At 36.7% G+C, this 17687-nt stretch overlaps 1 protein-coding gene across 2 annotated transcripts in view; it reads right to left on the reverse strand.

The window, feature by feature from the left end:
- Positions 1 to 17687, reverse strand: part of LOC139950596 (glyceraldehyde-3-phosphate dehydrogenase-like) — a 65402-nt gene that overhangs the window by 29126 nt on the left and 18589 nt on the right. For both annotated transcript variants that reach the window (XM_071949351.1, XM_071949352.1), the window contains exons 3-6: positions 16893 to 16992; positions 12093 to 12202; positions 6472 to 6681; positions 238 to 376 (exon numbers count right to left, since the gene is read on the reverse strand). In XM_071949351.1, the coding sequence (XP_071805452.1) occupies positions 238 to 376; positions 6472 to 6681; positions 12093 to 12202; positions 16893 to 16992 (559 nt within the window). The remainder of the gene's footprint in view (positions 1 to 237; positions 377 to 6471; positions 6682 to 12092; positions 12203 to 16892; positions 16993 to 17687) is intronic.

Consider the following 17687-nt stretch of genomic DNA (forward strand, 5'->3'; position numbering starts at 1 on the left):
AAGGGAAACATTTGTTAACTTGCCTATTAGACTAGTAAAGGTAGAGTGTTGACTTGCCCACCCCTAACTGTTTTCACTAGCATTTGGTGACCGGGCAATATCTAATTTCAAAACCCTGCAATGTAATAATTACAAATCAATTACAAAAGTTTTGACAGGGGGAACACACTGATAAGACATTGCAAAAGAGGAATGCATTTTAGAGACTTATCATGCAGCTACATTACACAAACTAACCTTTGCACTTGGTCCATCCACTGTCTTTTGTGTTGCAGTATAGGCATGCACTGTTGTCATCAACCCCTCAGCAATGCCAAACTTATCATTTATCACTTTAGCTAATGGTGCAAGGCAGTTCGTTGTGCAAGATGCATTGCTGAAAATTTTAATAACAATATGCACATTATTTACACCCAGTAAAAATATTATCAGTTGAATAAACAAAATGAACACTACATGCGTACAAATGAAGTATCATACTGTGAAATGTTTTGACAGAGTTTTCAAATAAAAGATTCTTCTTTTTCAAAAACACATCCTTGACAGTACACATTCTTAAAAAAATGTAAAAAGTGATTTGGAAAAGCAACACCACCCCAGAAATATTAGCAAAACAGTTAACTAACCTAAAAACAAATTTCATCATCATCAATTCATATCAAAGGGCTTGACAAACCTTACAATAGTTACATAGACATTGAACTTGTCTTCCTATCTAAACCAAAAGAAGAAGAGAAAAAAACATAGTTGAATGCTTTGTTTTGAACTCTGAGGCCAAAATAGTATGGCATATGGAGTTTGAACATGCTTTTGTTTCAGTGGATGAAATATCAAAAAATATCAAACCAAAGATCAATGACCTCATCATGACCTTGGAAAATTGCAATTGCATTAGACAAAAGTGTTTCATGAGCGTCATGGCCAAGTGGTTTAGAGCATCGAATTCAAGTACTGGTGCTGATTCACCGGAGTGTGGGTTTGGATCCCGGTCAAGACACTTGTGTTCTTGAGCAAGATACTTTACTATAATTGCTTCTCTTCACCCAGGGGTGTAAATGGATACCTGCGAGGGTAGAGGTTGATATTGTGTATGAAAAGGCCACAAGCGCCTTACAGGCAGCTCAGAGCTGTATACTCCTAGGGAGCTGAGAAACATTACAGGGATGTTATTGGCCCTATAACCAGGGTACTAATATAAAGAGCATTGATACGGTTGTTGTGAAATGCGCTATATAAGAATTTGTTATTATTAATTTGTTTTATTTCAAGTCCCTACACTCATTGACACTATGCAAATTTCTTTTGTTCTCAGGTCCACACAACCCAGCTAACATGCACAAACCAGGCCAAAGTGGGTGAAAGCGACAAAGTCAGCATAAAAAAATCGAACGTTGAACTGACGATGGGAAGGTCGGAGTCGGTTTTTAAACATTGTCAAACATTGGTAAACAGTATGAAATACTAATAGATATTTTGTCATAACTTGGTTATGATAGGGACATTCTGAAGTCGGGTAAAATAGGTTGTGCCAACAGCGGGAAATATTGTGCAGTGAAACAGGTTGATTTCCAACATTGAATTAAACCATGTAAACATTGTTAAAATACCGGTAACCTAACGTCTGCATTACGTCAGGAAATGTTGTATCGTCAAAGAGGTCACTATACAACGTTAGTACAACAAAATAGAGGCAACCTAACGTCTGCATCTATAGGTTAGGCTGTCAAAGTTTTTCCATTTTGTATTACCTTGTTAATTGTTTAGTTTTTGTCGCGGCGAAATTACTTTGTTTTTTTAGTTCGCGGATATTTGGTCAAGCAGCCCAGTCCATTTTAAGTTGTATTGTGTCACGCGTAGTAAAACTTTGTTTATTTTTCTGAGGTCAAGGTTCAGATAATTCCTTATTTGGTCATTATACACATGTATTTGGTTTGGGTATTGTGAATGGCCACATAATGAACATGGTATGTTGTAATGTACATATGTAGGTGTGGCAACCATGGAAAGGTTTCATGGGTGGGGATATTGTGAATATGGAGTAGTATCGCAATGACTCCGACCAAGCAGGATCGCATTTAGCGAGAGAGAAAGAGTGAGTAAGAGTGGGTCGCGGCGTGAGGGTTCAGCCCTCGCAGGTTACAGGGAAGATTCGACCGTACTTAGAGAGTACGAAATTGTATTTTGGAAAATCATCAGTGACCGTTTTCCACCGGCGCCCACCCTCCTACAACTAAAATATTGTAAATAACACTAAAACTAATAGTTAGGCCAGCCAAAGTGTGAAATTACACTTTGGACAGCATAGTTTGTTAAAGGCTGGCATCCATGCTAGATGTATAGATCATGGGCTCATGAAGGGTGGATGAAGGGTGGATGCCAAGCTTGATTTTGAATTTTAAGGTCATTTTGAGGTCAAAAAAGGTCAAAAATCAAGATTTTCAAAATTTGTATTCAATTTCATCTCATTTGATAGATCTATCCATAAAATGTATTTTTTACTTCATGTTGATATTACAAACCTATATAATTAATGGATAAACTTTGACCTTGTACACAAATGTATAGCAAAAGTGTGATTATCTTGAAAAGGGTACATTTTGCACTCCCCATCCTCAATGGTGCATATATTTGTTTCAAACAACTTTTTTTGAAAGGTAAATATACCCTGGAGGCAGTTTTTGAGTAAGAAACACAAATTCAAATACCACCTTCATGTGGAGTAATAGCGACTCATTTTGAGGTCAAAATTTCAAATAAGGTCAAAATTTTGCATTTTTGAAATTGTCACAAAATTTGACCCCAAGTGGTAGATCTATCCATAAAATATAGTTTCATTATCATATTGACGTGCCAAGTCTGTGAAATTATGAGTTAATCTTTTGTCTTGTACACAAATGTATAGGAAAATCAAATCTTAAAGTGCAATTTTCTCAAAAGTGCTCATGTTTTGCACTTCCTATCCCAGGAATGCATATAACTGTTTGAAAACAACTTTTTTTGAAAGGTCAATATACCAAGGCAGTTTTAACAAAAATCATAGCAAAACTTTCTTATGTGGTAAAATGAAATGAGAAGGTACATGTATGCTATTCACGCAGAATAGTTTGACATAGTGTTACAGTTTGACATGGTGCCATTTGATTTGCATCCTTATAAAAGTAGCTCAAATCAAGCATCTGAGGTAGGGGGTAGTCCAAACAGCTTCCAGGTAATCTCACTCTTAATTCTTTTAAGCTCCTGTGTGTCTGTGTCAATATGAGATATGAGACGTCCATGTATTCCTGGTTTATGTTGTGTGAAGTTTCAGTGCATCTCTTGTCTCAAGACGCTTCTTCGCCTTATTTACCAAAGAGTTGGAGCCTGACATGGTTGATGATTTTTACCAAGGTGCACAAGTGATACACAAACTGCTCAATGAGAGCAAATTCTCCATTACGTCCGATTCCCTTGATGTATTAACTTCGCTTCTCAGAGACTTTCTTTTCCCAATGGTCATGTAGGAGGCTGTGTCGCATCATGTAATAGCAAGTCTCTAAGTTACTGCAAAAATTGGGTACATGCATTTCTTTCCAAGTTTCTGACGCTTTTGAACACATTAAGCTCACCAGTAGTGACATTTCTCCACCTGCAAATCACTCTTTTCTTTCATTGACTGCCTCTATGCATGGAGCATCAACCGGGTGTCAGCCTGCTAAGGTGTCCTCAAAACGTCATCTCTCCTAAAGGACCATGGCTTCCGTAACATAAAGGAACACCCGCCTGTACTATTCCTCATCTTTCCAGTAGACCCGGAAAAGTTTTTGGGTTATTTTCTCTTTGTTTTTTTCTCCGGCCAGATGAAACACAGAGCGCCGGAAAAAATCGGGGAAAATTTGAAAAAGCCGGAATTCCAGCAATAGCTGGAAGACTGGCATCCCTGTTTGTATACTCAAGATATACACTTTAGGAGAAAATCACATCTTTATATTTAATTTTCCTATACATTGTGTACAAAACAAAATATTAACTCTTAATTTCACAGACTTGGAATGTCATTATGATGATGGAAATAAGTTTTATGGATAGATCTGCCACCTGGGGTCAAATTTGGTGAAAAAAATCAAAAATGTAAAATTTTTGACCTTTTTGCATTTTTTTGACTTCAAAATGACCTTACATGGAGGTTGTGTTGAATATTTTTTTCTTTCTCAAAAGCTGCCTGGGTATTTACCTTTCAAAAGTAAGTTGTTTGAAACATATATATATGCACCATTGAGGATGGGGAGTGCAAACAATTTTGGTATACTCCAAATATACACATTTCAAGATAATCACACTTTTATGTTTTGCTTTGCTATACTTTTGTGTACAAGGTCAAAGTTTATCCTTTAACTACATACGTTTGTCATATCAACATTAACTTAAAAATACATTTTATGGATAGATCTATCAGTTGGGGTCAGATTTTGTGAAAATTTCAAAAATGCAAAATTTTAAACTCAAAATGAGTCGTTATGACCCCCACATGAAGGTGGTATTTGAATTATTATTTTTTCTCAAAAACTGCCTGGGTATATTTACCCTTCAAAAAAAGTTGTTTGAAACAAATATATGCACCATTGAGGATGGGGAGTGCAAAAACAATTGGTGTACTCAAAATGTACCCTTTTCAAGATAATCACACTTTTAAATTTTGTTTTGCTATACATTTGTGTACAAGGTCAAAGATTATCCGTAAAGTACATATCAACATAAAGTTAAAAATACATTCATTAATACCTCAGACAGTTTTGCAACACAAGGGTGTGTATAAACCTTTGTTTATGACCAGTAAAAAGTGTTGAAACATGGGCATGACACGCGAAATTGCACCTGTGCAGTTTCTTCATTCCTATTGGTCGAGAGCAACAGCCGGGAAAGTTTGTGCCACATCCCGTGATACGCGCGACACACACAGCATTCCCTTATAAGGAGTTGTTTACCCGAGGGCCTTGACTGGGCCTTACCATTTCACAGCTGCAGGGGTGTTGTGTTGAAAGAAATCATTGAAAAATTATAATTTTTGCATTTATTTTACTTTTTGACCATAAAGTTGATGTTTTTGGGAAGAAAAGGTATTTATGAATGGGAATCAACGTGTGTTGAATTGGTTTTCAACTAATGGTTTAAACTATGCCGAGGCCTGATTCTTGATAATTTACCTCGACTTCGTCTCGGTAAAATTATCAAGAACCAGGCCTCATTGGGATTAAACCACTAGTTCAAAACCTCTTTAACACATACTTATTCCCTTACTTTTGATAGATCTATCAAATGTAATAAAATTTGACACACATTTTGAAAATCTTGATTTCCGACCCTTTTTTGACCTTTTGACCTCAAAATGACCTTAAAATTTAAAATTCAAAATCAAGCTTGGCATCCATCCATTTTTGGCAAGGTATTTTGACGTTTCTTGGTTAACTTTTTCACTGTAGATGACCACCCAACCCTGGTATATATGCATGATGCTCAACCCTTGATTGTGACGCAGTGAGTCCAAGTCAACCACTGACTGACTTCATTGGGTGAAAGCCACATACTTGAAGAACTGAATATCTAAGTCACCAAGCAGGCAAGAGACCAAGTCAGAGCGTCCAAAGTAGCTGAGAACACAGGTTTTAATTTGAGATTTATTTTAATGTAAACCAGCCAAAGACGTGCTCTTAATTTATTAATGAGATCTAGTGGATAAACCCTCAAGTTCAAACTAAAGAAAATGTAAATAATTTGTACTTGCATAGACCAAGGTCAAAAGTAGAACCTTTTAGTTTAAAGTTAACAAGAGAAAGTTGTGATTGTAACGATTTCGGCCAAGGCTTGAAGGAAGCACACTTAAAGGAACACGTTGCCTTGGATCGGACGAGTTGGTCTATTAAAAAGCGTTTGTAACCGCTTGTTATAAAATGAATATGGTTGGAAATATGTTTTTAAAAGTAGAACACAATGATCCACACAAGTTTGCCTGGAAATTGCGTGATTTCCCATTTATGGGAATCAAACATTTGACTCCCATAAATGGCTGATCGTGTTAGTCGACGAGGTAAAAGGAAAAACGTGCAATTTCGAGGCATAATTGAGTGGATCATTGTTGTCTACTTTAAAATCTTTCTGCCCATATGCATTTTATAACAAACGGTTACAAACTCTTTTCAACGACCAACTCGACCTATCCAAGGCAACGTGTTCCTTTAAAGTTAAGACTAAAAAGAAAATTGTAATTTACATTGATTTATAAAAACATTAACACAAGTGTTTAGATCAAAATCAGATATTCCACAGGCCTTTCAACTACCTCTTAATTTCAGGGTTCAATTCAATTTTGATTGAAAAACTTTGCTAACATTGGTCCTTCCGGGACACAGTTCGACTTAACAAATATTCAATTTTTTAAGACTTTAAAAGAACAGAAGAATATGATTGGATTGAGCCATTAATAAACTGACCACTCACCTTACAATGTGGTCCACATTCTTGTCATACTTTTTATTGTTAACTCCCATAACAAACATTGGGGCATCAGCAGATGGAGCACTAATAATGACCTTCTTTGCACCTGCCTTGATGTGTGCTTTGGCCTTTTCTATTGTAGTAAACACACCAGTTGACTCCACTACATATTCAGCACCAATATCACCCCATGGAATTGTGGATGGGTCCTTCCTATGAATAGAATTAAATCAACACAACACCACAATTATTATAGTTAATACCACAATTATTACAGTCAATACCACAATTATTATGGTTAATACCACAATTATTATGGTTAATACCACAATTATTATAGTCAATACCACAATTATTATAGTCAATACCACAATTATTACAGTCAATACCACAATTATTATAATTAATACTACAATTATTATAGTTAATACCACAATTATTACAGTCAATACCACTATTATAGTTAATACCACAATTATTATGGTTAATACCACAATTATTATGGTTAATACCACAATTATTATGGTTAATACCACAATTATTATAGTCAATACCACAATTATTCTTTAATTTTTATATACATGTAGACCTAAATGCTGTCACCATTTGTGCATGGGCAGCTGCAGTCTGTGACTGCTCTCTTACACCTTGGTCTCAGCAATGCTCTTTAATGTTGACATGCTATTTTTTTTACAAGATCTGTAATGTTGCTCTCCATGTCGTGTCCTAATTTCGCCGACACCTAATCACAGACATAAGATGCCGACACCCACCACCGACTGGCATTTAAATTAACAGATAGTACTACAGACATGAAAATACACATTGAGTCTATTTTGTTAATAATGAGACCCCAATCCATTTCAAATGAATATTATACAAACACACAAAATAATTAACTACATGAATGGCACCGGTGAATCAGGCAACATCAAAGCATCATTCAATATGGGTAATCATAGTGAATTACACAACATCAAAGCACCCTTCACTCTGGGGATAATCATGGTGAATTAAGCGACATCGCAGCACCATTCATTCTCGGTAATCACGCAAAATGTCGCGTGGGTATTGCAAGTTTAGCGCGTGCGGTCATGCTCCACTCATGTGTCACGCGCTAATATACCGACAGCTATTTGACTTTTTTCTTCAAAACATGTTATCGCGCTAACCTCCACGTGCCCTTGCGCGTGGGTTTCATCGCGTGGGTTTAATGTCAATCGGTACTGTATCTAGAGGAGAGAACTGAATCATGCAAATAACTTGAATCAACAGTCTTAAAAACAAATGTTTCTACACAGTGTACAACAAATTTTCTCATTGGGCGATATTGCCCTACTGCCATGAATGCCAGCGGTGTGTATACATTTTGCAGCACTCACGTCTTAGGAAATTATAGAAGAAACTATGATCACAAGGCAGGGTGTCGATGTCGATGCAGTGAAATGTTTATTGCTCGTTAATTTAGCATTAGATTTCTTGAAGAAAAACATTAAATATAACAGGTTTTGAAAAAAATAGTTGTGTTTGTATAACAAATAAATGTTGCAAAAAAAATTGCAAATTGGATCACAAATTTGCAATCCGCATTTTTAAATTGCATTTTATAGACATATTGACTGGCAATGAGGTAACTATTGAACTTTGAGTGACCAGAAGAGGGACCTTTTTCCCAAACAGTTCCAATCATTTACAGGCTTGTGTTCTTTGATATCTTGTTACTTTGCATGCAACAATAAATGCAAGAAATATTGAATGCTAGAGGGCATTTCATATTAACTTTATGGCAAAAAAAATAAACACGCTCTATTGGTGAAATGTTCCAGCGCACTAGCAGGCCTCGATTACAAAGTTCTTAGAAAAAGACAATTTTTTTGACAATGGAGCAAGCTAAAATTGTTAGTGCAACAAGGCCAAACTGTAAAAATAGAAGGCACAGAGGCTATTAAACTATAAGTTGGTGGCAATGTTTTTTATTGATTTAAAAATTAACATCTTTATTGAATAAGTTTCATTACCCTTAAAATGGGCTTGTGTATAAAAACAAATCTACATAACTTGTCAGGGTTCTCCACACGGGATTTTGGACAGGCGGGGTGCGACCGTCTAAATTTATCAAAATACCAAATGCACCATTTCAATAATGCAGAGCCCAAACAAAAAATCTTGCAAATTACTTACGATGAACTGAAACCACTTAAAATCACATGCAAAGATCGATCTTCGGAGTGTACAGCAGCCATACAGAAGTAAGCTTTTTCGCGTGCATTTTCTGTGTCAGAAGGCAACCCTACTATATTTTTAGCCGATTAACGGAACCTTGTGTCCAACACTCAATAATTGAGTCGAACCCGCAATATCATTATTGTACATTGTCCAGCCGGGGCCCGAGGTTATATTACATTAGTGTTAAAACACACAGTGTGTGATAGAAGCAATTAGGTTTCGAAAGTTTATGGATATATATACAAGTACAGATACCTACATGTATACGTCAACACTTTATACATGTTCACGTGGGGCGTACATATATGCCACTTTCGTACTTTGCACACAAGTAGCAACTGATACAGGAGCTCATACACGTCGTAGAAAAACAAATACTGTTTTGCAGCCTTTGAGTCGTCTTTTTGTCCCAGATCAAAATTATTTCCCACGGAATTGCTTTAAGTAGTATCGTGCTTGATATAGATAGAATTTTGTTTAGTCATTTGCAAGCAAAACAATGAGAAAGAGCAGTGTACACAACACAGGGTCTCTGCTTGTCGGGGAAAACACTCATGATGAATGTGAGCGCAATCAAGTGACACATACCTATATTGTGCGAAACAAAATCCAACACGCGGCTCACCTGAACGGATATGGTTATCATATCCGTATCTGGTTCTGTATTCGCATGCTGGCGAAACCTCTCCGTTACCGATCGGAGAGCAGCAAAGAAAAAATACCCAGACGCGAACCTGAAACTTTCATTACCAGTAGACATGTAGAAGCTATCGGGCGATCGTGCACAAAATTTGCTTCCAGTTTGGGATCAGTGGTTTTGTTTGTGCAGAAATGGCTGGTGCACAATAAATGTTTTGCAGGAATCATTCGCTCAATTTGCCGATAGTGCAGGAGTGGTGTGCACGATATGCTGATCGTGAAGGGATATTTACGCAATGTCACGCTCATGCTAGAATAGACTGCAAGTCTCAAGCAAGTCTCAAGCAAGTCTCGGGCGTATATGAACTTCCAGGACCATTGAGGTCCCAACCTTGTGGGGTTATACGTTGGAAGGATTTTTTTTCGTCCATTATTTTAGTTTAACGTACCTTATAAATGACCATAAAAATTACATATGTTGTTGAAGATGTAATACTAGTTAACAACATATATAGGAGTACAAATAAATTCAACAAAATAATGAAGAAAAACCGATACTAAAACTTGACCTCGGGTCAAGTTTCTTGGAAAAAATAAAGAATTTGTGCCAACTTCGATCAAGAAACTTACGCAGACGCTTGTTTTGTTCGCGCGGGTGTGAAAGCTTTTACATTGGTCGTTTAAGCGACAGCTTCCTGTTTAAACTGCGTCATGCGGTTATCTAATGCCCTTGCGACCATTGTCCTCCACGTAAAACCCAGCTTTGATAATTTCACAATCGGGCGTAGATTTGCAACAGGGGTTTCAAAAAATTTAAGATCAAATAAACATCCTTGTCCCAGAATATTCCTTTTTTCCTATCTGTCGGTTTGAATGAAAAGAAATCGGTGCAACTCAAATTTTAGAGAAATTTGTACGTAAAAAATGGCTTAAAAAGAAAGAAAACAAGCCACAAAAACACGACAGATTGTCCCGTGAATGTCAGCAACAGTCCATAAATAGTATATATGGATAGATTATTTAATATTCTTCCTGGAAATGTTTAAAGCGAGACCGGATTGTACCTAGTCCAGTCAGGATACAGCGATTTCCAACGGTAGTCCAAAACCCACGTTACAAAAAAAATCAACCATTAAACAGGATTGTTTTCCTGCACGGTGATTGGCTGACGATGACATCATCCATTGGTGTGGCAGCTTGCTGTTTTTCGCGGGTATGGTGCCCTGAACACCAGGCAAGCGTTAGTCAATAACAAACGACCCCGTCTATTATAAGCTGACCCTCATTCTGGGCTCTTCATTTCAATGTACTGCTACATTATTTCTGTCAATACTTTTCGGATAAGGCCGAAAAAGACTGAATTTCAGAAGCCCTTTGGACTAATTATATATTCACACAGAGGTCACGCACGAAGAAGGATGAATAATTTGCAGATAAAAGAAAACGAAATTTGGTGACCTGCGGGTAGACTGTATACATAAACTATAACCGATTAATTGCATAAATGTTTAAAAAGCTAAAACTAAATTAAACAATTATTTTTGTTGTTCAAATTAGGTATTTAGAATAATTTAAAGCTGTGCGCCAAAGAAAATTTACCCCTATGGAGAACCCTGACATTGTGTAGGTGTCATTCTACAAAAAATTCACAATTGCAGACAGAAGGTTAGCCAATTTGGCTGCTGTGGAATCGTTTTCCCCACTCATTGATTTCAGTGCTTGTTTGAGGGCTTGAACAAATCTTTCAACGAGCCCATTCGTGGAAGGGTGGTACGGGGCAGATGTGCTTTACCCCATCACGTTTTAGAAATGTTTGAAACTCGTCCAATGTTACATGTTCATCGGACTGGGCCATTAATAATAATAATAATAATACAAAGCATTTATAAGGCACTATACAAAGAACAGAGCGCCTAACATTAACAAAGGGAGGGCAACACAAGAACAAAAACAAAACCAGACCAACGGCAGGCAAATATAGAAACAAAAAGAGGAGCAAATTAGGATGGTTCTGGAAATAAAATAGTCTTGAGGAGGCGTTTAAACACAGCCAACGATGCAGCCCCTCTCAGATTTGCTGGCAGCGCGTTCCACAAGCGCGGTGCAGCAACTGTGAAAACTGTGTCCCCAGCTTTCCTTTTGGATCTAGGAATGGAGAGCCGGGTCAAGTCTGATGAGGAGCGGAGTCGATGGCTGTGTGCATCAGAAATACCAGATTGTAAGTGAATCAAATTAACAAGATACAAAGGAGCCTGAGCATGGGGAATTTTGTAAAGCAGAGTGAACATTTTGAAACAGATTCTTTACTTAACATTATCGCTAACTAACTGATCTGGCACTCCAATTCAAGCGAAAATGCTGCGTATAATTTCAATTGTGCGCATAAAGTTGCAAGATTTCATGCTCATCCCCCAGGCCACTTAGAGTGGGTGTCTACAACCACAAGAAACATTTGGTCAAGAAATGAGGTATATCGCATTTCGGAACTTTCAACTTCAATTTGAGGAGTTTGCGTAAAACCAAACTTATTCTACTTTACCATCATTGGAAGTATCCGTTCTTTCTCTTGTGGTAAGCTTGGGTTCAGTATGAAACGTGAATATTGACAAAACTGCAGCTTCGTTACAACTTGCCTGAATGCTCAGGCTAGTATAGCATTTTGTTGTGTGTGGGCTTTGTTAAAATATGTGAACAAATAAATGAAATATACAGAATGATCAAGTCAGGAAAAAATTAAAAACCCTATTTTTCCAACTTACATCGAGAACACCTTAATGGGAATGCCATTAACAAGAAGTATGTCATCACCACCCTTTTTTACAGTTCCCTGGAAAATTCCATGGGTAGAGTCGTACTTGAACATATAAACCTGTAATAAAAGAAACATCTTAAAAATGAACACTTTGAATAAAAACAAGCAATTATAGCAAATAAATACTAAATATAGCCTAGTTTATATATATGTTTTTATTATTTGCAGAAACAAAATTTTAATTTCTTTTCCAATGTTGAGCTTATTACTGGAAAAAAATACATTCTGCTAATTTCATCTCTATTTCACTAAATGTTGACAGTGTGAAGGTACTTTCATCGAATCACAGACGCAACCAGCTATAGAGCAACACACAAAATATAACGTCGGGTTGCTAGCTAAAATTCAATGTCAAGAATTTGGACTGTGCGGCAGTATTGTTGTACCGACCATATATGCTGGTCTTCCACTAGAGGTGCTAGCCTAGCAGTGTTGAGAATTGAGTAAAAATTGCTTAATGAGATTATATTGTAGCTTTGAAAATTATAACAAAAAGGCTCAAAATAAAACAAACTTTATTACTAAAGGCAGTGGATACTATAGATAATTGTCAAAGACTAGCCCTTCAGATAATAATGAAAGAAAAAATACCCTTGTCACACGAAGTTGTGTGCATTTAGATGGTTGATTTTGAGACCTCAAGTTCTAAATGTGAGGTTTTGAAATCAAATTCGTGGAAAATTACTATTTTCGAAAACTATGGCACTTCAGAGGGAGCCGTTTCTCACAATGTTTTATACAATCAACCTCTCCCCATTACTGGTTACCAAGAAAGGTTTTATGATGACAATTATTTTGAGTAATTACCAACAGTGTCCACTGCCTTTAAAGGATCTTTTAGTTGTAACTCCCTGCATCAAAATTGCAGATTTGTGACCCGCTCTGTCGTAATGAGGAACATCGAGTAAAGTCTCATTTTGTGTAATTTGACACTCAACGTAATCATAACAAAAAATTATTGCATTTTTTTCCTTTTTTTCTGCACGATTAGGTTGCCCAAAAAGGTCTTCCCTTTCCGTCAAAAGATTAATAAAAACAGACGATTTCTGAGCCATGTTCTTGTCGTTATTATCAACAAATGTTTTAAAAAGCCCCCCAGAGACGAACATGAATGCCCGTTTTGAATGGGCTGAATCTTCCCTAATCCATTGCAAATAAAGCCAATGATCATGTCTGCCTAAATATAGCGACCATCAACAATAGTGAAACCTGCAATACATGTAAACAGGGGGTCAAAGGTCTCCAAAGGCAAACCCTGTTTCATCAGTGACATCTCTTATTCATAAATCCAAGTCACGAGATTTAGTATGGCTCACAGACCGAGGTGTGTGTTTATCCATGCAGCGTGAGAGGCCGATCACCGACGCACTGTTGTTGCCGTAGCTAGCTGGTAACACGTTATGCACCATACAACGGCGTACACAGAGTGCAAGTACCACGCATGCGTAGGATACACGTTTGTTTTATAACGCACGCGTAGGATACACGTATGTTTTATAACAGTGGTTATCAAAAGTTGGAAAAACTTTTTTCTAATTTTCATCATTGTTTCGTGGTTTTTCAAAGTTGAATTATCCCAAACCCACATAATTATGAATGCTAAAGGAATAATCTTTCAGTTAAAAGCTTTGTGTTGGGTAAGAAACATTTCTAGGAACACGAGAAACATGCACAGGAAAATTGCGAATGTTTCCTGGTATTCAACTTCAAGCCGAGTATACCCGTGGGGGTTGATGCTATCGCTGACAGCTGTCCTTACTCTATGTTTTGACATGGTTTTGACAGAACGAAACTTGCATTTCAAGTTGAAATATCAACGAAAATTACTCAGTTAAAGACTGTCAAATTTATTGTTGAAATTGTCTACACATTATAACTTAACTTCTCGTTGGGTTGTTTACAAGTACATTTTGTTAATTTTGTTTTTCTGACTACGGGGGGGTTAAAAATTGATGTTTTCATTTCATAAACAAATATTATTTATAAGCCATTGGACACTTTCGGTTACGGTAAACAGTGTTGTCCAAAGGCCCACACTTTGTGTATCACAACTTAAATTAGAGATATTAAATTTGCATCAGGGATAAAGAATATTAATTTTGGTTTTTACCCATACACCGATGTGTGATATTTTTTCACAGGACTCGGGAAAGTACTGAGTATACAGTGCTAACACACATCGGTGTATGGGTAAAAACCAAAATTAACTTAAATATAAAATAACCAACCTGTGAAAATTTAGGCTCAATCAGTCATCGGAGTCTGGAGAAAATAACGGGAAAACCCACCCTTGTTTCCGCACGTTTCGCTGTGACATGACATGTGTTTAAAATAAATTTGTAATTCTCTATATCGATAATTGATAATTGTTTTAATGTTTTCTCAAAAAGTAAAGCATTTCATGGAATAATACATCAAGAGAAGTCTTTCCTTTTGTAAACCCTGTAAGCTATTTGTAAATCTGTGAACGTTTTAGGGGTTTTCTGTTCCAAAAGTGACCAATGGCTTTAATGAGTCGCGTTTTTAAAAATTAATTTTTCTGGCGTTTATGTTTTCAAAAACGGGTCATGAAATTAAGCGTAAAGAAGAGGGATTATCTTGATTTTCTTTTTATTTAAAATATTGAGATTTGCTTGTTGGGATTAGGATGATAAACTCAAAAATGAAGTTAACTCGATATGTCATCTCCAACCGGTGTATGTTTATATTGTTGTTTAATTTACACGTTTCTCTTACGTTTATCAGCTTATCCTTGTTTGCATAAAGTCAAAGTTCAGTGACCACAGCCAATCGCCTGCTGGCATCTTAGGAATCTTGTTTAGGGTGTGGCAAGCCCATAGTTCTGTACGCAACCAGTATTTCTAAGTCATTTCTTTTCCTGGTTTCGTTTGGTTAAGTTCGCCGTATTTTCTGTAGTCAACCCCAGCTAGTTTAATTGCCGTTTTCGTAAGTAGTATTTCTTCATTGTATAATATTTAATGTCACTTATTTCAATTGTATAAATATATTGGTTACTGTTAAATTACTTCCTATTCTATTTCGATGATTTGGGCTATTTGGAGTTATTTTCTTGGTTCATCCTAAAGCCGTATATTGAATTATTCCGGATCAAAAAAAGATCCGACACTAAGATTTATGGTGCCACTAGGCAAAGCTGTTTTATTCTTCTAAGTCCTATTATTGTACCCAGCATATTTGTTTCTTTATCAATGCTTGAGTGATAAAGAGTGATACTGCGCTTTGACAATACCAATGTTTCTGCAGGCTTTAAATCAACTTTGCGTCAAACATTTACCTTTAGACCGCAAATTTAGTTGTGAAATTATAAAGCTTGGAATACATATCTGCTATTGATTTTAAGTAAGGTTGAAGGGTCATTCTGTGTCAAATCACCCAAACAAAGGCAATTTTAAACCCTACCATGTGTAAGCTTTCCAAATGTGTCTTTATTCTTTTTGTAGGAACATGTTTAGGTATGATAACCTTTTGACCTCTACTTTGACCTTGAATTTGACCTTGTGGACCATGTGAGCCGGCAACGAACTTCGGTGAAAATTTACCCTTATATGTTTTCTCCACAATATCAAAAATTTAGCGATATAACATTTTTGGCTTGCTTTCAAGCTCCACTCAAAGTTGTCCTACTTCACTTTTCCTGTGCAAAGTACATGTATGTTAGATATATGTCCATACATCATGATTTTGCTTGGGAACCATAGCCTTGCTTGATATACATGCGTATGAACAGGTAAGTATATGTACATGTACTTTGCATAGGAATAGGCAAGTAGGGCAACTTTGAGTGGAGCTTGAAGGCAAGTCAAAACTATTGAATTTCTAATTTTTCTATATTGTGGAGAAAACATATAAGGGTAAATTTTCAACGAAGTTCGTTGCCGGTCACGTGATCCACAAGGTCAAATTCAAGGTCAAAGTAGAGGTAAAAAGGTTATCATACCTAAACATGTTCCTACAAAAAAATAAAGACATATTTGGAAAGCTTACACAATTTCCTTTCAGGAGACACCAATTTCAACCAATTTGACCCAAAGGTTACCGATTTATGGTCGTTTGAATGTCAGAGGTCAGGCGCATTTTGACTGAAATCAACAAGAAAGCGCATGCCGTAGCCCGAAAACCGTTTATCGGATGAAGCTGAAATTTGAAATTTGAGCTTGTTGAAGCTAGGGTTTAACCCATTGGGTGATTTGACACGGAATGACCCTGAAGTCAATTGCTCACTTGTAAGCACAAATATAACACGTGGCCAGACACAGATTCAAACACACACACATGTAAACGCAAATTCAACTGCTCAAATTCATAAGTGTGGCCATTTAGGTAATTAATTTGATTTGTTTAAAGCCATTATACACTTTCGGAACAGAAAAATAAATAAAAGTTCACATATTTACAAATAACTTACAGGGTTTACAGAAGGTAATGGTAATAGACTTCTCTTGAAATATTATTCCATGAAATGCTTTACTTTTTGAGAAAACATTAAAACAATTATCTTCTCGCCAACGAGAATTACGGATTTATAGTAAACACATGTCATGACACGGCGAATCGTGCGGAAACAAGGGTGGGTTTTCCATTATTTTCTCCCGACTCCGATGACCGATTGAGCTTAAATTTTCACAGGTTTGTTATTTTATATATAAAGTGTGATACACAAAGTGTGGGCCTTGGACAATACTGTTTACCGAAAGTGTCCAATAGCTTTAATGGGCAAACACTGTACCATATAATCAGCATCGATGAATGGATCATTGATCCCAACAACTTGAATGTCTGTCTGTTGAAGAGCAGCTCTCAGCACTAGGCGACCAATCCGGCCAAATCTGTCACCAAAGGAAATCAGCAAATTTTACAATCCTGCAAATCTTGGCTTAAAAATATTTATCTGGATCTGCTCACAAGTTAGTTGCATCATCTTTCATTCATTTATAATGGTCTATTGCTACCATGCAGCGTAGCTAAAAGATGAATTAAACAGGTTTATTAAAAAAGGGGAGTAGACTTGCAAAACAGCATGGAAAGCAAAATACGTTCCTTGCTAATTTCTCTCCTTTGTATGTAATGAATAACATGCAAGGCTATTGGATAGAAATATCTACAAGTAGAGTGTTAACAGAAACATTATACACATATCAGGCATGAGAATGGGTGATGATAAAAAATTCAGTTGATTGGAAATGTCAATATTCCATCATTTTTGTGTGCGAAGCACACCAACACGAGCGCGCAGCGCGAGGTCCCTTACGGCCGGGGTCCAGGGCCCACTTAAGGGCCCTGGGAGCTCTGGGTACTTTAGAAGCTCTATGGTGGTCTCTGATGCATTTGTGACACCTATTTTTCCAGGTAGAAGTGAGCTACTTTTGTATGATTTTTCCTTCTTTTTTTTTTTTCATAGGTTTAAGGGAAAACAAGGAATGTAAAGCTCAAACAATTCAAACAATTTTGGGTTCGCCTGCGATTTTGTTACAATTCCGGAAAAAGAAAGGGAGAAAAAAAAAAAATAGTAATAATATTTTTA

Source organism: Asterias amurensis, chromosome 18, assembly GCF_032118995.1.
Source record: "Asterias amurensis chromosome 18, ASM3211899v1".
Taxonomy (NCBI): Eukaryota; Metazoa; Echinodermata; class Asteroidea; order Forcipulatida; family Asteriidae; genus Asterias; species Asterias amurensis.